General features: G+C 45.4%; 2 protein-coding genes across 2 annotated transcripts; one reads left to right on the forward strand and one right to left on the reverse strand.

Moving 5' to 3' along the window:
* Window positions 1-148: 148 nt before the first annotated feature.
* Window positions 149-1,793, reverse strand: timm13 (translocase of inner mitochondrial membrane 13 homolog (yeast)). The gene is made up of 3 exons (XM_005930947.3): window positions 1,545-1,793; window positions 1,101-1,169; window positions 149-737 (listed from the first exon to the last, which is right to left on the reverse strand). The coding sequence occupies exons 1-3, from the start codon at window positions 1,662-1,664 to the stop codon at window positions 639-641; spliced, it is 288 nt and encodes a 95-aa protein (XP_005931009.1). The 5' UTR covers window positions 1,665-1,793; the 3' UTR covers window positions 149-638.
* Window positions 1,794-5,858: 4,065 nt separating this feature from the next.
* enc3 (ectodermal-neural cortex 3) lies at window positions 5,859-17,207 on the forward strand. The gene is made up of 4 exons (XM_005930946.3): window positions 5,859-6,179; window positions 7,244-8,278; window positions 8,368-9,142; window positions 15,858-17,207. Exons 2-3 carry the CDS (start codon window positions 7,256-7,258, stop codon window positions 9,112-9,114), a joined length of 1,770 nt encoding a protein of 589 aa, XP_005931008.1. The 5' UTR covers window positions 5,859-6,179; window positions 7,244-7,255; the 3' UTR covers window positions 9,115-9,142; window positions 15,858-17,207.
* The last annotated feature ends 7,192 nt before the right edge of the window (window positions 17,208-24,399 follow it).

Below are 24,399 nucleotides of genomic sequence, written 5' to 3' on the forward strand. Positions count from 1 at the left end.
ATTCATGCTGGTGAAAACACCAAAACGCTTCGATTCTTCCTGATGATTTTTAAGCACTTTTTTCCTTTAAGGCTCCAGGAAATATTTAATCTCTAAGCACAATCACCCGGCAAAGAATGTGAAGCAGTGTTTAAAGGAGAGTCTGCAGTGACTGGGAGACGTTTACTGTTATTGGTATTACAGGCAGAAGCATTCGATGGGCAGGGAGATGAGTCACAGTAAGTAAGCTGGGCCTATTGAGCCAAACTGCACCTGGAGTCCTTATAGCAGCACAGCAGGCTCCGCCTCCTGCCACAGCATCAGCAAACACTTTAAAACACATTCACACCTAAGCAGGTAATTTAGTGTTTCCAATCAGCATGGCAAGAACCCGCAGAAGATGACTGATTATATTTCTAACGTAAAACACACAATCGATTTAACATTGGTAGTGAACTGTTCCTCAGAGCAAAATAAAACTGTCCACAGAGACACCGTTATGGCTGCAGTCCACAGGCTGTGCTCTGCCTGTCAGAGGTACTGTGACAGATGTTGCGCCGCTGCGTGGCAAAGTCGTGCACGGCGCAGGCCCTCCTGCAGAGCACTGCATCGGCCCTCGCTGTGTGCAGCAGCCTGAAGAAGGGAAAGATGAAGAGAGTTCACATGCGAGCTCTTTCTCGCTGCAGTCTGGAGTTGTATGTTCGGGACACGGTGTTCCAGGCGTCCATATAGCGGTCCATACACATGGCGATACACTTCTGTTAGGGACAAAGCAAAAAGAGTCCAGAGAAATAAACCACTCGTGGTCTACAAAGAGTTTAACCGATTTGAAACTGTGATTAATACCAAAAAATGTTATATATATAACACTGATGAAGACTCAGGAGTGGATACATGTTGGTCCACCTTATCCTACGATAAACCTGATATATTATTCTACAAGATGATGCAGTACCTCAGCAGCACCTTATGTTTTTGCGCTTGCCCCACTCAAAAGCACCTGTCAGGTAAGCCTTAGAGCCCTGCAGCACTTTTGTTATGCCCTCCTGCTTTCTTAAAACGTGATCACTTCTTTGCTCTGGGCAGCAGGGCATCACTGAAGCGACTCAGCCAGTGCATACCTGCTCAGAGTTGTCCAGTGTGCTTCCAGGCTTGCCTATGCACTTCTTGAAGCATTTATCGGTCATTCTCTGAAATAGAAACAGTGTTTTATTAGCATTTACTACTCTGACAGCAGCAGCGCAGAATATTTGCATGACTTTTAAAAAAAAAACATATGTATTAAAAGACCCTCCAACGTTGTGGCTCAAAAGGATCTTTTTGTGTCGGCAGCATTTCAGTGCTGGCTCGTGTGTTTATATGAGCCATGTATTTACATGCTGGCAGGATCCATCAACCTTATGGAAGTTATTGCGGGCTAAAAAATAAAACAGTCTTACACACAGAACGAAAAACGAAGCTACTGTAAAGCTGTGTAGCTCTGACCCGTGAGGATAAAAGCACTCAGCACTTCTTTGAGCCTCAATGTGCGCTTGCTAGCTTAGCAGCCGTGTTCATTGATCTACCTGCAGCAGCTCCTGAGCGTTAGCCACCGCGATCTGGACCTTGACCTGCTCCATGATGGTACCGGTGTCCATTTTCCCGCCGGACCCTCCTGCTGAGAAGTCTGAACCAAAGCCGTCCATTTCCGCCTCAGTCGTGTTCTTCAAACTCACCTTTGCGGAGCTTCTGCCAATACACGTGCAAACAGCCGCTGCTAGCCTTAGCCGGCGTTAGTTTCCGATGCCCTTGACAGAAGCTGTGCCTGTTGCGTCATTTCCGTATAAGCCACTCGGTTTCATGGGAAATGTAGTTTTTTCCCCCCAACATAAGCTGTACTGCTACGAGTAGCATTTCTCCTACAGATCAGTACTACTATGTATATTTACATTTGAACATTTAAAAACGGTGTTTTTGTGGGACCGTGTGGGACATGTTGGCAATACAGGGAGGTACTGTGCGGGTTTGCATGTAAAGGCCAAATAAATGGCATTTAAAAGCAACTGTCTTGCTAAGTAAATAAAATAAGGATGACGCGGATCTGAACTTTATGTCCTGTTATTTCTCCTGTCTGTTAATCATCATTAGATTTCATCATCTATGCAATGTTTACTGAGCCAACGTTAGCATTTTTCTAGCCAATTAAGAGACACGTGTAGTGTCACTTTACGCCACATTTTTCCTTGTGTGAAACTAATGAAATTATCCAGAGGAAAAAAACGATATAAACTGCGGCTAAATTTTCTGTTGGATAATTTGATTCAAAATCTGCAAAGCGTGTAACGTTTAGGTGGCTTTCCCCCCCCTATTGGTTTCAGAGTTAGCGCATTAGAGTGTTGGGCATAAAAATCCAGACTTGAACGCATCCCGCAGAGCCGGTCAAAGTGCGGCACATTGTCTCAATATGCGTGACAGGAGCGCAAGGGGTAAAAAATGCGGTGCAGTCCAACATGAAGAAGGGCATCTGGTCACCCCTATTAGCACGTGATCCACCTTAACAAAAGTGCTTTTGTTTGCCACACGGTGGAGCTGTTCTCCGCTAAATACTCCCTCGAGTTTGACTAAGTTCAGTTAGGCTCTTTCACAGTGTGCTGTAAACAGTTACATGTGTCGACACATGTTTGTGACTGTTCATGAAGCAGATGCTCTTTGTGCAGATCAACACCATGTGAGGTCAACTTTCCTGTCACTGCACATAATAAGACTTTAATCTGTAACGAGGCTGATTTTCCTCTACTGAAATTAATTTTGTATTCATTTATTTTCCACCCATAAGTCATAATTTTTATTTATTTTATTATTAACTAAAAATAATAATCTAAAATATTTAATGCAGCCCTTAAATTTAGATTGTGAGATTTATTTAAAATAGTTACACACGGACATCCTTTGAAAGGAGCAGTCACTCTTTAAATTGTAGTCTGAGCACAAGTTTTCCTGATCCTCTGTGTGCTACTTTGATCAGGATACACTTTATCCTTCTAAAGACTAAACTGCATTTCTCTTCCATCTATGGATGGGCTGTCACTCTAAAAGGAGGGACAATTCTGTCAAATCTACTTGTTTAAAGATAACATCATTTTCAATAAATGTTAGGACTAAACATGTCAGCTGTCCTTGATAAGCGGGTCATGAGCCAAAACATTTACTGCAGGCTAAAATAAATGAAAAGCCAGAGTCGCCTACAGGAATAGAAAGTCAGAAGAAGCTCTGTGCTGTTTGCGTTGGGGCCCAGGGTTAAGGATGGCCTCTCCAAGGACCCCCAGCTTTATGTTTCAGACTCGATGACCTCACTAAGAAGACCACCTGCCTTGAGCGAACAAATAAGTGGTACAGTGTAGGCAACAATGGAGTGGCGGTTACTGTCATCTAAACAGACGCTCACTGAGTGGTTTATTGCACTGTCGGGGGTGTTGATGAACAATCGTAGGGGGTCTGATTAGTGTTGCGCCTGCCCAACAGTAATTAATGACCAGTCATACAAAGCTTGGAACAACACACACACACACACACTCCACAGACCAGTTAGGCTTCAAGCCCTGGGGGTCAAAAGGGCCGGGGGCGGGGAGGAGTGGGTTAAAGCAAAATGAATTAACCCTAGATTACAATCATGAGTTCATTAATCTAATCTGCTTAAATTAAAAACACAAGTGCCTGAAGGAGATTTCCTTCAGGCACTTGTGTGCATAAAAGCATTTGGCTCTTCCAGCAGTAATGAGTAGCGGCTACAATTGTTATAAAATTGTGAATTACCAGCCAGTTTATGACTGTCAGACTTTGAGGTATTGCACCAGGATGTGAGGTTACTCCAGGACGTTTCGCTGTATGAGACGTTTGCTTACTTGATAAATGAGATGCACTCAAATGTAAATCCCCTGTCAAGCAAATAATAGGAGAGGAAATAGTGGATAAAAGGGAAGACGGCTTAAAACACTGCTTCTCTCATCCACACAAACTCTGAAAGCTAAGCAGCAGCAGCAGTTTGTAATCTTCAAAAGCAGCTGCTGAGCGACACTAAGAAGGAGTTCAAAACAGGAAGAGAGGCAGAGGAAACCCGAGATGTGTGGCACCCACTCTGGTGGACTTCAGTCTTCTCGGTGCACAAACAAACCAGTGTTGTTTAAATCCATGAGGTTTTCTCTGCTGACTTCTATTACGCTTTTCCACAGCAGACACTATGACCTGTCAAAGCACGACAATCACTAATAACATTAGCAGAAATTCAAATCCATTTAAATTCACCCACTGGAACAACGTCAGAGCCTTGAAACTGCCACACCTTAACAGAATAAATTGTTCACATCATCAATCACACATGTAGACATGTCAGGGCATGTCCCAGCAAAGGCTGGCGCTTAATTGTTACATTTTCTCACTTTAGTCTCTTTTCTAAAACTTTGAGTTGCAGACAAGTACAAGCGGGCTTGACTTAGACGACTCCTCACTGACCTGCTTCTCATCCTGAGAGGCTGCTTGGATCCGAAGCGCATTCTTTATGAATTGTTGCAAACCTCACGAGTGCTTAATTCCTGCAGAAAATGCCAAGAATTCAGCTGAAGAAACAATCTCACAGCGCTCAACCTGCAATCATATGATCACTAAGACTGTTGTTCCAGATATTTTACTGATTGGCCGTCTTGTATGATGTGCGAAAATCCTTTAAGAACTTCAGTATGCAGTTTTCTTACTCTAATCATTAATTTTTTAATTCTTTGTCAACCTGTGGATAGTTTACATTCCAAAATTAAAATGTACACAGTTGATCTGTCCATTTTCTCCCACTTATCCTATTCGGCTTCACGAGGGGGCTGCTGCAGCCCATCCCACTGCATGGAATAGGCTGTGTTATCTACATGGTAGCTATTTTTGTGGTTTTCAAAAATAATCAAAAATTTTGGGATTTACTGCCACAATGTTTATTCTTGTGAGCATTATGGAAGAGTTGTGCAACACTGAGACCTCTGTGTTATAAAAATGGTGCAAAATAATGCAATAGCTGACCGAGTTGGAAAAAAATCTGAAAAAATCTCAGTAATTTAAGCAAAATGTTTGTGTGGTTTCTGGACTATCTGTGGGTGGGGATGGGTGTGCTGGATGGACCTGTGACTTTCTGAAAACCTTCTAGAGAGCAGATTATTAAATCTTATATGATGTAACCTCCATGTAACTTTTTTTACCTTTCATTCAGTTAAAAAATCGTGGTTAGTTATTTACAACTTCACACCGCTGTCTTTCACAATCAATGCGTTGATTTTTTTTCTAGTAACAATAGTTATTTCATGAAATTATGTTTATGCTGTTCATCTCGGTCACATTTGACTCAGAGCTGGGTGAGCAGACTGGTCTGTGAAATGAAGGTCATTTTAAGTGATCTTTAGACTGTTTTGTGACATCAAAGTGTAAAAATCTCAGCAGCAACAGCTTTCAGGAAAACCTTTCTTAAACATCAGCCTGTATTACACGTGTAGTTTTAACCCTGTGCGTATTTACACCAAGCATCGATGCCGTCCTGGATAGTTTTTCTGTCTATCGTTATGTCGTCTTTTTTCACAGACTCCCCTTTTCCATTGTGTTGTTCCGCTAAATCCTTTACAAACACAGGCTGCTTGGCGTTCATTGATAGCGCTGAAATGGAGATTTTCTTCTTTACGCGCAAGCCAAGGAAAGGCGAGAACAAAGCAGGCAGGTGAAACATACAGTGACAGGTGTTTCGGGTGATTCATGGCGATGGTTTCTGAATATAATGACGGACACTGATCCAGGTTGGCTGGAGAATAAAGGAAAGCTTTGCGCTGATGCTTGAGCCCATTGGCCGGCGGGAGCAGGAGTGGGAGGAGCCAGAGGAAACACCACCGCTGCTGCTTCGACTCTTTCTCTCTGCGCTCAGCTCGTCGCTCTCCGGCACGCTGCTTGGCTTCACCCACAGAAAACAGCGAGCGGCTAACTTTCCAAAAATTGTTTTGTTTCGGGCACAAACCCAAGAGTGTGAAGACAAACAGATGGCTGAACCGTCTCCCGCGAGTTTAGGGTGTGATACAGCTTTAAAGTCGGGAAGCGGACTCGCCTGAAGTGTGCCACAACTTCAAACACAAACCCGACGACGGGTGGAAGTTGTAGCCGAGATAAAGAAAGGAGTCGGGATCGCTGCCTTTCCCACCGAGGTAAGATCCAACCGTACCACAGCGCTCGCGCGCGTTACTACTGAGCTGTAACACTGTTTCCTTTGATCTCGGCCGATTGTAGCGCCTGGATGCTTTGCAGCTGCTAACTTGGGAGGAAAGTTGAGCGCATGCTGGAAGTGCTGACCAGAGTTTCACATTTACTGCACACAACGAATTGGATTTCACGCTGTTTCCCCCCACCCCCCTGCACGGAAGTCCACCGTCCCTCTTTCAGCTGGGTTGAATGGCCGATTTAAATTTATCTGCTGTGAAACAATGGGCGCTTTAAAGCGGAAGATATTTATTTGGTCGTTTTCAAGTTATATGTGGGCTCTTTGTTAGCCCGCCGCGCCGTGCCAGGACAAGTGGGTAGCTGAAATATTTCCTAGAATTTTTAAACAAACCATATAATGTCACTCCCACTCAAGCTTCATATATAAACGATCAGAAAATGCCCCCCCCCCCCCCCCTCCTCTATTTCTCCCTTGTTGCACTGCGGTTACATAATTTTATCCTAGAGGAGCTGCTCTGAGGTGTCACATCTTATGTGGGCTTGAAAGCTCCTGTATGTGAGCCAGCTGAGAAACACAACAAGCTGGCAGGAATTTATTGGCTTTGCCGAGTTTGGAGGTGACTCACAGCCCTGAAATGGAAGAGGGTGGAAACACCCAGGTGTTGCTTCTAGCCTAACCTTAATCGTTGAAGGTTATTCTAAGAGCCGGTTGTTCTCACGGCTCTGACAGTGATGCATGCTTTATAGATTTTTGCACTGTGTAAATCACTGGTGCACTAACACACACTGGGTTTACGTGGGAGTGCGCCTTATCTGATCTCCTTTCATCTCTCCACAGTCTGAAGTCCGTTTCCGCTGCAGCCTGACATACTGATAAGAGTATTTCATGTACAGCCCATTCATCGGTGGCGGCAGAGTTTTTGTTTAATCATCAAATGGGAGGAGTGCTCACATCAAAAGATTTATATCTGGCCAACTGTAATCAAAATAGAAATGTTAGAATTAGCTGTAAGAGTAACTTATCCATGTTTTTTTTGTCTCTGTGTTCCAGGTTCAAGTCAAGATGTCTGTCAGCAACCACGAAAACAGAAAGTCTCGCTCTAGTTCTGGCTCAATGAATATCCAACTCTTCCACAAGACGTCCCACGCGGACAGCCTGTTGACTCAGCTCAACCTGCTACGCAAACGCAGAGTCTTCACAGATGTCGTGCTGAAGGCCGGCAACCGTTCCTTCCCCTGCCACCGCGCCGTCTTGGCCTCCTGCAGCCGGTACTTCGAGGCCATGTTTAGCGGCGGGCTCAGGGAGAGTCACGACGGTGACGTCAACTTCCACGACTCTCTCCACCCGGAAGTGCTGGAGCTTCTGCTTGACTACGCTTACTCAGCCCGGGTCATCATCAATGAGGAAAATGCAGAGTCACTGCTGGAAGCTGGAGACATGCTTCAGTTTCACGACATCAGGGACGCGGCGGCAGAGTTTCTGGAAAAGAACCTTCACCAGTCCAACTGTCTCGGGATGATGCTGCTGTCCGACGCCCACCAGTGTCAGAGACTGTATGAGCTGTCGTGGAGGATGTGCCTGGCGAACTTTGCTACTCTCTTTAGGACAGAAGACTTCCTAAGCCTCCCCAAGGACAAAGTTCAGGAGCTCATCCTTAGCGAGGAACTGGAGGTGGAGGACGAGAGCCTGGTGTACGAGGCCGTTATCGACTGGGTCAAGGCGGACATGGAGCGTAGGCACAGCGAGCTGCCCGAGCTGCTGCGCTGCGTCCGCTTGGCGCTGTTGCCTGAATCGTACCTGCTGAAGAACGTCGCTTCAGAGGAGTTGGTGATGTGCCACAAGGTGTGCCGGGAAATCGTCGAAGACGCTGTGCGGTGTAAGATGCGGATCCTCCAGAACGATGGGATCGTAACCGGATTCTGTGCACGTCCAAGAAAAGTCAGTCAGGCCCTGCTGCTGCTCGGAGGTCAGACTTTCATGTGTGATAAAGTCTACGTGATTGATAACAAGACCAAGGAGATCACCCCCAAAACAGACATCCCCAGTCCCAGGAAAGAGTGCAGCGCCTGCGCCATTGGTTGCAAGGTATTTAAGCAATGAATCGACTTAAATGTGTCATTTTTCTTTTATGACCCCTCGACGATGTAAACACGCTTTCTCTCTCTGTCCCTCAGGTCTATGTTACTGGAGGACGTGGATCTGAGAATGGAGCGTCCAAAGATGTCTGGGTCTATGACACATTACACGACGAGTGGTCTAAAGCGGCGCCGATGCTGGTAGCCAGGTTTGGACACGGTTCCGCGGAGCTCGACCACATGCTGTACGTAGTGGGAGGACACACTTCCCTCGCCGGATCCTTCCCCGCCTCTCCATCTGTCTCTCTCAAGCAGGTGGAACAGTACGACCCTCAGACCAATAAATGGACCCTCGTGGCCCCGCTCAGAGAAGGAGTGAGCAACGCTGCCGTTGTCGGCGCCAAAAACAAACTCTTCGCTTTTGGGGGCACCAGCGTAAACAGAGACAAATACCCCAAGGTGCAGTGCTTCGACCCCTGCCAGAACCGGTGGTCGGTGCCGGCCGCTTGTCCGCAGCTGTGGCGATACACGGCAGCGGCCGTGGTCGGCAACCACGTCGTTGTGATCGGCGGCGACACCGAATTCTCTGCCAGCTCGGCGTATCGGTTCAACAGTGAGACATATCAGTGGTCAAAGTTTGGCGACGTGACAGCCAAGCGGATCAGCTGTCACGCTGTGGCGTCGGGAAACAGGCTTTATGTGGTCGGAGGGTACTTTGGGGCTCAGAGGTGCAAGACGCTAGACTGTTACGATCCAGCGTCAGACTCCTGGGACAGCGTGACCAGCGTGCCCTACTCGCTCATTCCCACTGCCTTCGTCAGCACATGGAAGTACCTCTCAGCATAGAGATGCACTGACTCTCTGAGGTTTTGCGGTGAGTAATTGTAGCTTCTTAAAGTGACGCAAACAAACAAGATGTCAATTACTGTATGTGTGCTATTCATAGTTCCCCTGTAAATCTTCAGATCATGTGTGGGACCTGGCTAGCATAAAGCACACTGTTACACTGTTACAGTTACAGTTACACTGTTAGTTACACTGTTACAGTTTCACTGTTACACAGTTACAGTTACACAGTTACAGTTACACTGTTACACAGTTACAGTTACACAGTTACAGTTACACTGTTACACAGTTACAGTTACACAGTTACACTGTTAGTTACACAGTTACAGTTACACAGTTACAGTTACACAGTCCAGGTGAATGCCTCTTTAAACCGTCCAGTTGACTCTTCTGTGTTTTCAGGGTTGCTAATGGTTACAGTGGTTACACATTATCTAGCTGCTGTGCCGGCTGGGTGTCGGGTAAACATGGAGGAGTCTTGGTTTAGAGAGCAGGAGGAATGTCAGTGGTGCTGATAATTACAGAGCGAGAGCTGCACAACAAGACCTCTGACACTGACGGGAGCGAGGTGGAGAGGCAGGCATCAGGTCTGTGCTTGTAGTGAACGGCAAAAGGGTGCAGGGAGCTCTGCAGGCCCGATGCTGCTAACGGGGTGCCTGTAACGAGGCAGTTTGAAAAGTCGATGCGTCACGTTCGCTGTGCTTTAGATAAGATCAGAGGCATTCTGTTTGTTAGCTCGTGTGAAGCAACACTTAAGATTTGGACATTTTACAGGACGGGGAAACAAACAAGTCCTCGACTTGATCCCAGGTTTTGAAGGATTTCAAAAAGGAAAAAAGAAAAATGAATTCCATACGTGCTGACGAGTTTTTCCCACGGTGACAAACAGTCAAACCAGTCATCAGGAATTCAGGAACAGAGAAAGTCTAAAGGGTATAAAAATATGACTGACTACAACAACTCAAGAATAATAGGAGCCAACTGGCCTGAAGGGAAGGCAGGGGCAGTTTTCAGTTTCATGCGAGTCTATCGATTGATGCTTTACTCCTGAGGCGTTTTCTGCTTTTACACGGTGCAATGACAAGCGCAGTGAGAAGCTTTATTTATTTATTTTTCACACGTTCCCGGTGGTTTGAAATTCCACGAGGCCCGTGCTGTGACCTTATTTCAGTTCTGGTGCGATCTGTGGAAAACAGCTGAGTGCTGCAGTAGTTATTGAATTTGAAATTAAAGGGTTTTATCTTTATTACAGTAATAAAACTGTAAAGGAAAAAACAAGGAGGGGTTTTACGACACTGCAGCCAGCGGTCGTGTAGTTTAGCTTAGCACAGAGAGTAGAAAGAGCTAGCCTGGCTCTATCTGCTCTGTCTAAAGCTAACAAGAGTGTTTGCATGTGACTCTGCAAAAGTAACTAAAGTTAGAAGAGGTCCAACTAACTTCTACTCTTCATGCTAACTTAATTGCTTTCTACAGAGACTGTAAACAAAAAATGGACACGGCTAATATGACATCAGCCGTTTCTTTGTAAATGTCGATTACAAAGTTTCAGTTTCAGTCGTCTGGCAGTTGCCATCCCGTGTTATGGAAAAAATAGCTGTTGTGATGGAAATTGAAATTGTCTGTAGAGAGCAAATGTTTTCACTCCTGGCTGTTTTAATGTGGGAGTCTGAAGCCTAAGCAGTGACACGAGGATCTGTATTTTTGATGGCTGCACTGAGGACGTCAAAACAAGAAAACAAGCCGACTTCAGAGAAGCAGGAGTGACTGCTTGGCCTTCGGGTCTCCAGTTGTCCCTAACCTCCATAACCAAAGTATAATCCAGGCATAAGTGGACTGACTCGCTTTTGGGGCCAGACTCAAGTGGCCTCTTGAGAAACTTCAGGTTTTGTTGCTTTGCGCTGGTTTTACTTTCCAGCCTGGGGGTTTACTGCTTGGTCTCCTCCAGCTTCATATGCTGTGCACCATGAGACTGAGAGATCGTGATTAAGAACCAAGTTGACTGAAACTAGACGGACTCGATCAGATAATCATAAATGCAGCGGTAAATGTGAGCTGTTCTTATATGTGCTTGACGAATGTTTGGCTAGAAAATAGCCAGAGTGGATACAGCTCAAGTTAAAATTCTGTGCATATTTTGTTATTTTCTGTTTGACAGACCCAGGTGCATCCTGGGTAAATCCTCCTCCCCCACAGTGCAAAAGCAACAGTAAAGGCACCTCCTCTTTTTATTCTGCCAGAGAGTTTGAAAGTAGAGTAAAGCAGAGGCGAGCGAGAAGCGGAGGCTTATGTGTGACTTGTGTCGACAGTAAACAGCTGGAGATGATGGGGCTGGGGGCTTAGCATTATGGGGCTGCTGGTATGGGCCACTGTATCCATGGTAGCCAAGGTTTCTGGGCTGGGATGGAGACAGACAGGCTGCCTGTGAAAGATCAAGGAACCGCGTCTTTATGAACCCTCGCAGTTACAGTAGCTGCCGTCCTGCTGCTGACTGCCTTTATGTTTAATTACTGCACAGATGGAGAAAGCTCAGATTTCCAGCTTGTTAAACACACTCCTTCCCCAGACCCTTGTTGACTTTCTCTCTCACACACCCAAGAAAGGAGGAGGGGGGCAAACACAAACGTACGCACAAACTGAAGGAGAGGAGGAGATAAGCGAGTAAGACCAGGAGAAGCAAAGCTATATTTTCCAGCGCTTGGCAGCCGAGTCTAACGCCTGCCTAAAAATACGTTGCTCCAAAGTTTTCAACTTTCAGCCGGGGTTAGAGAGAAGAATACTGTGTTTCTGCAAGTGTGTGTGTTTGTTTCCTCCCAGCAGTCTGGTGAGACTTTACACAATAGTAAAATCACTTGTTTTTCACTTACACACACACATTGCTGGCATTGCCCTTCCTAGTAAAAACCAGCCGTCCTCACTCTAATTTGGGAGGAATGAAGGTGTGGCTTGCTTTCCCATTAGTAAAGATTTGTTAATGTCGCCTTGTGGTTTGCGTGGCCTGTATGGGATTACCAGCCGTGCTGTGTCTTTCTTTTTCTTTTTTGTCACCACCTACTGCAGTTTGTTGCCCTGTGCATTTCCACCAGATGTGACTAACCGCAGACTTCAAGGCCAAGCCAGAACCCACTGTGGATGGGGGAAGAGTGTTTGTAAAGGCTCGTGTTTGTTCTGGGAATGGGAGTAAGAGCCTGTGACGTTCACAGACGGGTTTAAAACACGCAGAACTAAACGCGTGTAATTTTGTTTAGACTCGTATATTTAGTGCGTCTTTTGGGAAATGATAAGCTGGATGGCATCCGGGGGGACAGCCTGGTCCGTCGTTGGTGCCAGACTACAGGCAGACAACACGTAACTGGATCCCGCTTTCTCACCACTGAACTGTAATAGCCTTGAAATGCCTGTTATGTTGCCTGAGCCTTTGCCCCCCCCCAATTCAGCTTTTTAACGGCTTTAACCGACGGTCTTGTGAGGTGGGCATGGCTCTCTGTGATAGGATACACCTGGAGAGGTCAGAGGTGACCGAGGGACTCCTTGGTGGTTTCTCTTCATCCCCAAACAGCTGCTGTGAAATGGAAAGGTCACGGTGGGATCGGGGAGGAGGACAGCAGAGGCCTCAGTCACTCAATACTAATGTTTTATTAATGCCTCGCTGTGAGGGCCACCAGGAGCACGGGCTGAATGAAGCTTTTATTGTGGCATCTGTGTACAACAAGCCCCGCCCCCCCAGCTCACACGCACACGTGCACGTACAGTCAGAGTTAGCACGTGCACGCACACTGGGTCTCGGGTCCCTCGAGTAATCAATCTGCCACATTACAGCCCTCAGCACAAATGCTGAAATTTGCATAAACCTAATGGTGTTTTTATTGGTCTTTTCTCCACGCTGGGACTAACAAAAGGAGAAAAGGGAAGACGATGCTTAAAATGGCTGAATAATCACCCAGACTAATTCGATTAGACCCTTAAAAAGAGACGAGCTGTCATACAGTTACAGCGGCCCCCCTCAGAGAGCCAGCTGGGGAAGGAAACAGTGTGTCTGCCTGGTAATTAATCCAAATTGCGTAATATTTGCTGAAGTGGTGCTGAAAGTGAGGCTCGTCCAGTCACAGAGATGCTCTTTGTTTCTGCAGCGATTCATCAGGCGCGCCTCATTATGCTTTAGAGCCGTACCAAGATGCCTGTAAGCCGGAGCTCATTCCCAGAGCCCTTCACACATCCCTGAAAACAATGCAAACTCATGTAAATGAAGTGACTGCGATTCATGCATCGGTCAATACGCTGCAGTTTCAGGTGGTCATTAGTAAACATGGCACAGACCTTGTTGCACACAGGGGACAGCTAAAGAAAGGACTGGGCTAAAGAAAGGACTGGCTTTGGTTCGTTGGGCTTCTAGAAGATGCAGATGTGGGTTTTAGTTAAATGCAGCTTTTGCAACATGCCAGGTGTCATTCTGTGAGCCGCTCCTCTCCAGGTGTCTCAAACTGGACGTTGTGTAATTTCATGAGACAAGCTTTTGTGAAAACATGAGGCGAACCTGGCAGATCCAAGCAGAGCAGCATTTAGTCCCAGCCCATCTGTTTGGTCTGCAGAGGCACGCAGCAGTTGCTCCTGATTGGACGCACACAGCGCACCTGGATAATTCCTGGGTTACAGCTGTGTCTAATGAAGAGCCGTACTTTGAAATGCGGGCGAAAGGTGAACGCTGTAAACGATGCAGCACGGTATTGCGCAAAACTGACCTTGATGTGACAGGTAACAAGGAAGTGACAGTCTGGAGTTCATCCAAGGTGACAGCGAGCTAAAGTTTGGTCATGTGAGACGAGGATATTATCTCTCAGTGGATGAACTAACCACGGCAGTACATTACCTCTTTGTTGCTTTGGTGTCTTTAAGCACTTGGTGAATGTTCTTCACTGTCTGGGCCGCGGTTCAGGTCGTCGTACCCTGGACGTGACGGCCTGATGCCGCAGTTCTTATGAAGCTTTGATAAACAGAGCTGTCACGGTCTGAGCAAAGTGGCGGCGTGTTTGGGTTTCATCATCTGCACAGCAACCGGTGCTACCGGTGAGCCATGCACATGTGCACTGACAGAGAAAGCAGAGGCCTAAAGCTGCATGCGATGCAATGTTCTGCTGTTCTTGCTTTTCAAGGCAGGATGAGCTAAGCTAGCTGAGGAGCCTAGCTGTAGAGTCTTACTGAACCATGAACAGGTAAAATTGGAATGATATGATTATTTGCAATAAAGCCAAAAAAAGATAAAATAGTGGTTACAATTGAACAAAGCCAAGGTTTGTGTATATACAGTGTGTGTGCCAGTAATCACTGCAAGCTTCAGGCTGTTCAAATGCTCGACGGACGGCTTTCTCTTCCACGCTTGGAGCTCCACCCACCTGCTGTTTTAACACCTTCCGCTTGTGAAAAGCAGCCAATCACAGACGACTCATTTCACAAGGCAAAACTCCTCTGACAGAGTTCAAGAATAAATATCAGGAGGTGGAACGCAGCATAACAATAAAGCTCCTTTTCAAAGGAAGCTTTTATAGAGATTTGGAAATGTCACCGACACGTCTGCTGCAGTGGTAGAATCAGCACGCTCGCAGCGATAAACAACTAGAGCTGTATTTTGTTGTACAGTTATTTTATTTTCAACTTTAATTTATATATTTTATCTTATTCTCCCAGTAAATTTACCCTTCATTCTAATTTGTGTTGTACAGTTATTTCATTTTTAACCTTAATTTATATTTTATTCCTTCCTAGTTAAATTTACCCTTTTTAATTTTTCATATTTATTTCCTATCTTATTCATAGCCTTTCCTTTTTTGTTTTCTTTAGGTCACGAGCAGTTGTCCAAGCATTTCACTGCATATCGTACTGTGTATGACTGTGTATGTGACAAATAAAATTTGAATTTGAATTTAGAGCCTGAACAGCTCCAGCCTATCACAGCAATCAAGAGTTTAAACATGCAAACAAATATTCTCCAACTGTGTCTGACTGTTACGCTTCAGGCAAAGTATTCACAGCCGTCACAGATGTGCGTGGATCAGTGAAGGCTTCTGTAGTATCATCGGGCTTTGTCAGCCGTGGAAATTAGAGTCTTTAGGTTATTCAAACAAACCCCCAGCAGAGCCCGAGTACGAACTCGCTGCCTCACGCTGCAGGCGGGTTATCAGTATCTCTGCAAATGTGCAGTATGCAAACCACCAGGTTCAGGTTTCTGTCCAGCGTCCCAAACATCCAGAGGACGACTTCCTCATACCGCCACGAGAGGAAAATTAGACAGTGAGGTTGCAGAGGAATATGAGATTCCAAAGAATTCATTACAGTGTTTGTATTTTTAAAAAATGCAGCTTGCAGATGCAGGAATTGCAGCATAAAGCCTCCTATCAGGATAAAGCAGATGGTTTTTGGAATATGTGCTTTTTATCTGAGTTCACTGAAGCTTATTTTCACTCACAGGTCCCAACTTCTGCACCCTCAGATATTCATCACTAAGCCACATAAATGGTTAAATGGACTGTGGTTAAATGTTGCTGCGTTCAGAGGTGTTATTAATGCTCTGTGGCCAAAGCCTGATAAAACAGCACAGTGATAAGCTGCTGTGTAGCCTGGAGGTCTCTGCCTTCCTCTCCCTGAGAACGTCCAGGTCCTCTGGTCATGTGCCCGGCGTTCTCATACAGGGTCCTTGTACAGCAGAGTTCACGGGACCAGCACATTAATCCCTCTCTGTCTTTTTCCCTCAGATGAGCCTCGGAGTCTGGTATGCAGGAATGTGCCCCCCCTCGGCGGCTCCGAGGAGGAGGAAGAGGAAGAGGAGGGGGTTTTGCGTGTTCCCGTCGTTTCTCCATCCAGACTGATTCACATTATCTCCAACTGCACATGAGCGAAGGCCTGGAAACGGCACAGAGACTTTTGCTTTTTTTACCCGATGTGTTTACTCGTGCTTCTTGTGTAACTTTGCCGTGTTGTCCCCGAGTCTGAAGTGGACTCGCTGGTGCGTGTCCAGCAGGGCCTTGTGAGCACGTCTCTCTCTGTAGCTGCTGTCGCTCTGTCAGCCCTGCACTGCTCGTCCGGAGACGTGCATCCTCTCACCAGTGCATCACCGCTCTAACTGACACTTTAGCTTGTTTCACCGCGAAGAAGGAAGTCGAGATGTCCCTCTTTGTCCCCGCCCACTCCTGACACTGTTTACTCAGGTGTAATTTATTCAGACTGAATTAGACCTTTGCTGCGGCCGGCATGTGCAGAGGGAGAGGAGACGTTTGGGGAAGTGTATGATTTTGTGAACAGAAACAATCTTCCTGACTGTGTTTTTAGAAGTTGGACTTGGGCTTCCCTCAATCTTGCTGAGCTAAATTTGTATCCTCTTCCTAACTGAAAATACAAGCTCGCAAAAAAAGGAAGAAAAAATGAGGGAACGTGGCCCATCACGACTTGAAGGAGACACTCGTCTGTGTCGGCTTTCAGATGATGATTTCTGTCTGTTCTTATCTGTCTCAGGGTCATGTGTACTTGCTGAAGGAAGGGTTACATCTTTTGTTATCGCTCGTCTGAAAACAGATTTCATTCTAGTGAATGTACTTTTTTTTTTGTGATACGAACTCTTCTTTATGTCGTTTTGCCAAGTGGAAAATGTCTGATTGTGCTTAAAAGCGTCGGTCATATCTGAAACAGAAATGTTGCCAAAACCTGAATATCTAACTTTAGTGTTGTTATGGATTTAAATAACAAAACTTAGTGTGATAGCCTTGTAGCTGCAATAGTGATTTTTTCTTTCTGTGTCTTTACAGAAGTCTTTGGTGTGTATAGTTTTGTACATTTGCCTCGTAATTCATTTGTAGAAGGCTTTAAATTTGCACAACTCTCTTAATTGTCTTAATTTTGTATCTTTTGTCTTAACCCGGTCGGGTAGTGTGAGTAATCGAAGCCTTTTTGTAGCAAATCGTCAGAAATATGTTAATTTGCTCTCTGTGCAAGTCTCCGATGTATGGCAGTATACTCCAGATATACTGATATATTAAGCTATTACTGAAACCGTCTGTTACTACTTGTTCTATAGTTTGTTACTTTTCAATAAATGTCATCTTGTTGGACTCGTGCTCGTCCTCTGTGGAGTTCAGCAGCTGTACGATCACACAGGTGCTTCAGATAGTTTCCAAATGCAGGTTCGGAGCGCTTTTGGTATTTTACCAGCAACTGCTTCCTGCTCTCTGTGCACCGAGGAGTCGCTCAGATTAACTGCTCATATTTGATCTCTTTGACAATATCACGCGTCAGGATCACATGGTATGTGAAGCAGAGAAGAAAACCCTTCTAAAATCACCATCATAACGCTCAGATCTTTAAAATATACCCTGATGATTCTCACCAACAGTCAGGAGATGCTCCTCCTGTGACAAACAGTGCAGTTGGGTGGGAGGAAGTGGGGCTGGCACGTTTGCGTAGAAGAGGGAGGAGAACCACCAGAGAGGAATGTACCCACACTCAACGTGAGGGCGGAGCCTGTGAGTGCTGCCTGCAGCTCGAGGTTTGTAACAAACCTGCAGGATTTCCACTTCTGAGGTGTTTAAACAGTCGGGCAGCAGGGCTTTGACTTGTGCTTTAAAAGATAACAAAGTTTAAAGAGGACATTTAGAAAACTGTCACAGGAACGATAGACTTGACTGTTAACTCTGTAAATTAGATACTGTAGCATAGCTCCACCACACACCCTGATATATGTACTTTTTAAAAAAGGAATTACTGCACAATGACAGATTTTAAGTTAGACATAGATCAACTAGATCAGAACAGAAAATACATGTTTCTCACACACACACCTGTCATTAAAACAAAAACATTGCAATTGCATTATTGGATAGCCCTGCGACAGACTGGCGACCTGTCCGCGGTGTACCCCGCCTCTCGCCCTATGACAGCTGGGATAGGCTCCAGCGCCCCCCGCGACCCTGAAAAAGGATAAGCGGAAGCGAATGGATGGATGGATGGATGGATTATTGGATAACCTGCACTCGTGAATCAAGCATTCAAACAGTGACAGTGTTTTCGTTTTGGCTTTCTGTAGTTGTCACAGTTTGATGGCATCAGACTCCTGATCTCACAAACACAAAGTTAGAAAAAAGTGGAAAATCTCAGATCACGGTCCAGCTCGTCCAAGCTTCCTCCCCAGCTCTCACTCTCTGTCCTCTGGCTGCAGAATAACACACTGACTCTCAGTTTAGACCGTCACTATTTTCATCCCCTTCTGTTTTTCTTTCTGTTTTCTCCTCGCCTCGGCCTCAGTGGAGATGAAATGAGCTACCCTGACAATGCTTGAGAACGACAGATGGATGAGGACATCAGTGAGTGCGCCTGTGTTTGCCTGAGAGTGTCAGACACAAAGAGGGAGCTGGGAAAACAGATCGTCTGAAGGTTTTTATTTTCTTAGCATTGACTTCTTGTCTGCATAGTTCTAAATGTCTAAAAGGTTGATAAAAAAAAATCCAAAAGACTCTCTGTACACCAACATGTTCAGTCTTTGGCCTAATGCGAGTGACATAATGCAACAGCGTCGTTAAAATATTCCAAAGACAGACGAAGAAACTTCAAAGTGTGCTGTTACACTGCTCAGCAGTGCACTGAGTGCTGCTAATTGGATGTAAGCAAAGAAAAATGTGCCTCTGCAGCCGTTGCATCGTGGCTGTAACGGGCCGTGTCCAGTCAAGCATGTGCACACGTTTGTGCCACTGTGGGTAAGAGATTCATCAAAAGGTTAATTTATGAATTTTTGGAAACAATGCAAAGGCGCATTAAAAATGAAACGGCCTCTCTGAAAGGAGGCCTGGCACCATGAGCCGGTCAGTCAGTGGCTCCTATTGTGATGCTAACAGAACTTGCCGACAACACAATTAAACCACGGCGAATAAATAGACGTTTCAAAGTCCGCTGGACACAAAAGAACCTCAGACAGAGACACAAACACACACACACACACACTGGGAAAGGGGGATGGAAGGTTGGATGAGCTGTCATGACTGGATTGGAGGATATGTGGAGTCTCTGTTTATGTGTGTGTGGTTTTTGTGCACATATGCATTTATGCTTCATCCTCATGTGTGTCTGTGGTCGTGTGTTTGTGTGTGAAGCGGGGGGTTGTTGTGAACCCATAAGAAAAGGAGCAGTGAGGTGGAACGGACAGAGACGTTGCACTGTGCCTCACTCACCCAAATATTGGCATGCGTGCGCTGGCCTGAGACCCCCTCAGCTGGGGGCCGCGCCTGCTTTGGACAGGAACAAAAGGAGACGCCTTGATGACGCGTCGGCAGGAGGAAGCCCGATCGATGGATCAATAAAGGCCTTCTGGGCAGCTCAGATCTGAGCCGAGAGTAAAGGGGCTTTAATTCTGAATTTTAAACGCTACAGAGGGGAATAAATCAAGGCTATCGGTCTGCATCAAGATTGTTCAAGTGCTTAAATCTTCATCTTAAGATGCTTCAAGGCTTCCTATGATCTCGAGATATTAACGTGAACGGCTCCATTATAGCTCACCTGGTTTAGGTGGCCTGGGTTTGATGTCATTTCCTCTCACTCTCTCCCTGTTTTCCAGTCTACTCTCCGCTCTGTCCTGTCAAATAACATTTAACATGATCCCCCAACTTGAATACAAAAACTTGCAATCGTTTATAAGAAAAGTTACAAATATGTGGTCCAAGTGCAGACGCACAGGGGAGTTTGCAGACTGCATGTCTGCATGTGTAAGTTTGTCAGGACTGAAAAAATCAGCAGGCGAGTCGAACTGCAGAAGGGAGGAAACGTCCCTCCTTCACTCTTACATAAGTCTCCCTGGTTGCACAGGCACAAATCAATCTTCATCAACCGATGCCCCGCCTCACCGTCGACCTCGTTTTACTACTGAGAAAATGACCACAAGCCTGTCCAGCCTGTAAGAGTATACAATTACCAAACAATGCCGTCCCCCGTCTCTGTGCCGTCTCTGCTACTGGTGTCAAATTTGTCCTTCTGTCTCCCCCTTGTTATCCCCCCCTCCCCCCTCCATAGCTGCGGGCATCTCTGCTGGCAGCCGCTCCACGGCTTCAGAGCTGGCTGGGTAAGCAAATGAGGAGTAAACAGAGTGTGAGACAGTTAGACAGCCAGTCAGACAGTCTAACCACTGGAGCGAATGCAGGGGTTGTCTCGTCTCTGCTTTCTGTGTGTGTGTGTGTGTGTGTGTGTGTGTGTGTGTGTGTGTGTGTGTGTGTGTGTGTGTGTGTGTGTGTGTGTGTGTGTGTGAGGGGCTCTGAGGAGCTGACAGGTCGGCTAGCACCAAGCAAGGCAGAACTGAATCTCCTGAGTTAAATGTGTGCTGGCAGCAGACTGAGCCATATGCAGCGTGTTGTGTGTTTGGAATTTAAAGTAAATATACATTAAAAAACAGGACATTTGATTTAACGAGGTGAAATTTAGTCTTAAAACTAGAGGTGGTCTGATACCAGTACCGATATTGGTACCAATATGAAATGGGGAATAAAAACATGTACAGTGGAACGTACGAAGACCCCATTTCACGATAAATTCAAGTTAGGAAGGCTGAACTCTGATTGGCTGAGCCTACAATGCCCACAATCATGTGACAACCCCTTGGCTTCCGTACTTGCGCTTCGCTGTTCCACTTGAACGACGTATTGTTGTTCTAGTTAACAATTAGCCAATTAGAAAATGTGACGTCATTCAGGGGTAAAACCGCAAAGGATTCTGGGAACTCGTGGCAAGCGAGGTACTAGCGCACGCAGGCTTTCAATTGAAATCAGTCACACAGCGATAAAAAGAAACACAAAAATGTCAAGAAGCTGTTGTATTATTAACTGCAATAGCCGGTCGCATGACAGCCACGGGAAGCCGACGGGTAAAGAGATCGGTTGTTATCGGATTACGTCGTTGAAGAGAAATTGTTCGAGCCATGTTTCCGAAGTAACAAAGACGCGACTGGATTGCAGCCATTCAAAGATCAAATATAACGTCCCAGAACACTCCAGCTCACAGGTTAGTCTGCTCCAAGCATTTACACGAAGGTCAGTGTTTTGTAGTTAATGCGTCATTTTCATAACATAATTGGTGATATAGGTTACAAGCAAGTCTGGCGCTGAACAGAAATTGTCGCGCTATGCTCCTTTGTTTATTGTGCATAAATAGTGAATTGTCCTGACACAATATTGCGTTTCGCTTCTGTTATTATGGTACATTGACAAAAACATATACTTTTATTCACAGGGTAAAACAGTTGTTTTGTATCACTAATTGCCCAGTACGATTACAGCATACAATATTATTGTCACTGCTACATTTCTGTGATGCTACCAGAAATTATTTCCACTACTAATTAATTACCGTTGAGCTCAAAGGTCCTATTAATAAACGGTTAACGAATGTGTATTTATGACGACGATTTGTGAGACTGGTAAACTTATGATATGTACGATGGTCTTTCGTTCTACACGGTGCATTTCAAGGTCCTGCACCCATCCGTCGGTAAACTGTACCTGGGCTTGTTGCAGTGACCTGAAGTTACTAAACTTCATGAGTGTATGCACTCACTCCAAGAACCGTATAATTATAAATTGAGCGTGGTGAAAGTTGGGCAGCACGCTACGTCTTTTGTCCACTCTGTGTGCTCGTAAGGGTCTGACCCTTTCACTCCTTTGATTTTTTCCTCGTATCTTTTCTTTGACTTTTCATCAAGTCTGTCTTTGTACGGACCGGCATTGTTTCCTTCGTTTTGTACAGAACTTTTTGGGGGGCAAAGAAAAAGCAAGAATTTATTGGAACCGAGAATGAACGTTTTGCGGCGCTGCAAATACTTGTGTTTGATGCATTGCTTTCATTGTTTTGCCACTAGTACCCGGCATGCAATGCGCGAAAGTCACGTGGTCTGTCAATCTATCGTACAGCATCGCCTCACTCAAAAGGCGCGATGGGTGCTTCGACTTACGAAAGACCCTCGGGAACGAATTCATGTCGTAAGTCGGGGTTTCCACCTGAAACATGCACTATGAACAACGTCTACAGCTGTTTGTGTGTACTTCCAAATCACAGTGATCATTATTGTTGTGAGTTAAAAGTGTCACTATTGCTGTTATTGGTACCGGCTTGTTACTTACTTGTTGTTTATTTCGTTACTCCTACATTTAAGCTTTTATTACCTCCAGTCTGCAGCTTTGTGAAAGCTTTGATTTAATTGCATTTTTAGGTAGACTTTAATGAAATCCAATACAGGTGTTCTGCCATGACGTTCAGGAAGCCTGTAATCAGCTTTGTCCTCCAACGCTTCTATAAATGGAAAGAACAATAAAAAGTAAACACCTATGCGTGTGGTGTTGTTTGGCACCTTTAAGATCTCAGTGACAAACACACATGCTGTGCAGCTGAACTTATGCATGCGTGACATTGAAAAAACTGCATTCACATGTATGAACATGCGCCTGTTCCTGTAGACTTCTGCGACCTTTGACCCTCCCTCTCTCACTTTCTCTCCACCAGATTAATTTCTGAGTGTAGCGAGGAGCTGTGGCTGTGAAGGAGAGAGAGAGGGAGATGTGAGCATTGTGATGGAAGCATCCAGACTTGCTACAGAAATAGCTGTTTACACAATGCAGTAATTACCCGGTAAACTGCAGGGGAGCGAGAGGAGGAGGACACAGCCCATCAAAGCTTTCAGGTCTTTGATGGGCTTCATATATTTGCTTCCTTGCACTCAGGCTCGAGCTCCACCAAACAAGCATCTTGCGTTTTACTGCTATTTGCCTGCAGATTCAAATTTCAAGTCGTCATGACGATAACGACCCCTGATTGTGGGTTGGTCCAGACTAAATGGTACTAAGTGCTGCACTTACTGCAAGTACAATTTTGGGGTGCTGTATACATACTCAAGTATTTCCATTTCCTGCTTGTGCTTCTACTTGGCTCCGTATGGCAGGAAAATGTTACACTTTTTATTCCTCTGCATTTATCTAACTGATGATCTATAAATAAAAAGTCAAAGTTTATTTATGTAGCACATTTAAAAGGCTAGTGTACATCAAAGTGCTTCACATGAAACCGCAGTGCGGGCAGAACAAAGAACAAATAGTACAATTATACTTAAAACTGCATTAACACGGCGTGCTGCAAACTAATTTGAAAAAAGCTAAGTTAAACTAGTGTGTGTTTTAAACGGGATTTGAACGATTGAATTGATTCCGATGTCCTGATGTCAACTGGGAGATTATTCCAGAGTCCAATGGCAAATGCACGGTCACCTCTGGTTTTTAAACAAGACCTTGGTTGCATTAGGAGCAGTTGGCTGGAGGATCTTAGTGCTCTCTAAAAAAGACATTTGTCCAGAGCTGCAGAGGCCCTGGAGCAAAACCTTAACTCTAACCGATCTTCTGACGAGGCGCGACGCAGGGTTCACCCTGGACACGTCAGCGAGCTGTTGCAGATATTTAAGAGTTTGGCTTCTGCAAAGCTGTCTTTATACGGCACTCATGCTGCTGGCACGTGCAGCAGAGTGACGGGTCCTCTGAGCTTCTTCAGTGGTTTAACTGCACAAAACAGCAAAACTGAGAAAAGTGCAAAAACTTTCATTGATGTTTTTCAGCTTTTCTCCTTCAAAAAATATGATTTCAAGCAAAGGTTCTGTATAAAATGGGATATTGACAAAATATTTGCGTGCCTCTCTAAAAAAAATAAATCAATAGAAGTATTTTATAGATTTTTCTCCTCCGCTTTGAAGACAAAGGTGGGAGGACCATGTGAAGTGTGTGCGTTGGCAGAGGAGTGGTATGCAGTCACGTCACAAAGTCAACACGGGGACAATTTCATTCACAGGAAAAAACACACAATGGCTTCATCCGCCGATCGTAGCCGATGAGCAAAGACCGTGGGCAGAGCGGAGTCGAGCCAGCGGACATTCCAGGCAAGCCGGGCATTTTTGGATTCGTGTGGTACGAAAAGATGCCTTTCTCTTCCTCTACCAACTAAAAACACTCCCAAGCTCCTTCTTTTATCTCATGCACTGAGATTTTATTTCATGTAATTGCCATTTCCTCTGAGTCTCATTAATAAAACAGACATGAATTCCCAGTCGGCACGAAGCCAGGCTCAAGGAGGGGGTTGCTCAAGGTTGGGTTGGCATGGAAGGGGTTGATAGGTTGCCCGAGGTGACAAATTTATGCTCACACACATAAAAACACACACGCAGCCTCTCCAATCAGAAGCCCCCTTTTGCTCAGAGAGACGGGCATCAAAAGCATCGTCCACAGCCTGATGAGG

Source organism: Haplochromis burtoni, unplaced genomic scaffold, assembly GCF_018398535.1.
Source record: "Haplochromis burtoni strain Fernald_Lab_line unplaced genomic scaffold, NCSU_Asbu1 Contig_133, whole genome shotgun sequence".
NCBI classification, from domain to species: domain Eukaryota; kingdom Metazoa; phylum Chordata; class Actinopteri; order Cichliformes; family Cichlidae; genus Haplochromis; species Haplochromis burtoni.

What these genes read in the sequence shown, in the direction of transcription:
- timm13 (XM_005930947.3), bottom strand. Translation starts at nt 1,664, where the DNA reads ATGGACGGCTTTGGTTCAGACTTCTCAGCAGGAGGGTCCGGCGGGAAA. An exon ending in ACGCTCAGGAGCTGCTGCAG is followed by an intron (nt 1,170 to 1,544) that starts GTAGATCAATGA and finishes TTTCTATTTCAG; the next exon opens with AGAATGACCGATAAATGCTT. An exon ending in CACTGGACAACTCTGAGCAG is followed by an intron (nt 738 to 1,100) that starts GTATGCACTGGC and finishes TGTCCCTAACAG; the next exon opens with AAGTGTATCGCCATGTGTAT.
- enc3 (XM_005930946.3), top strand. Translation starts at nt 7,256, where the DNA reads ATGTCTGTCAGCAACCACGAAAACAGAAAGTCTCGCTCTAGTTCTGGC. An exon ending in CCTGCGCCATTGGTTGCAAG is followed by an intron (nt 8,279 to 8,367) that starts GTATTTAAGCAA and finishes TCTGTCCCTCAG; the next exon opens with GTCTATGTTACTGGAGGACG.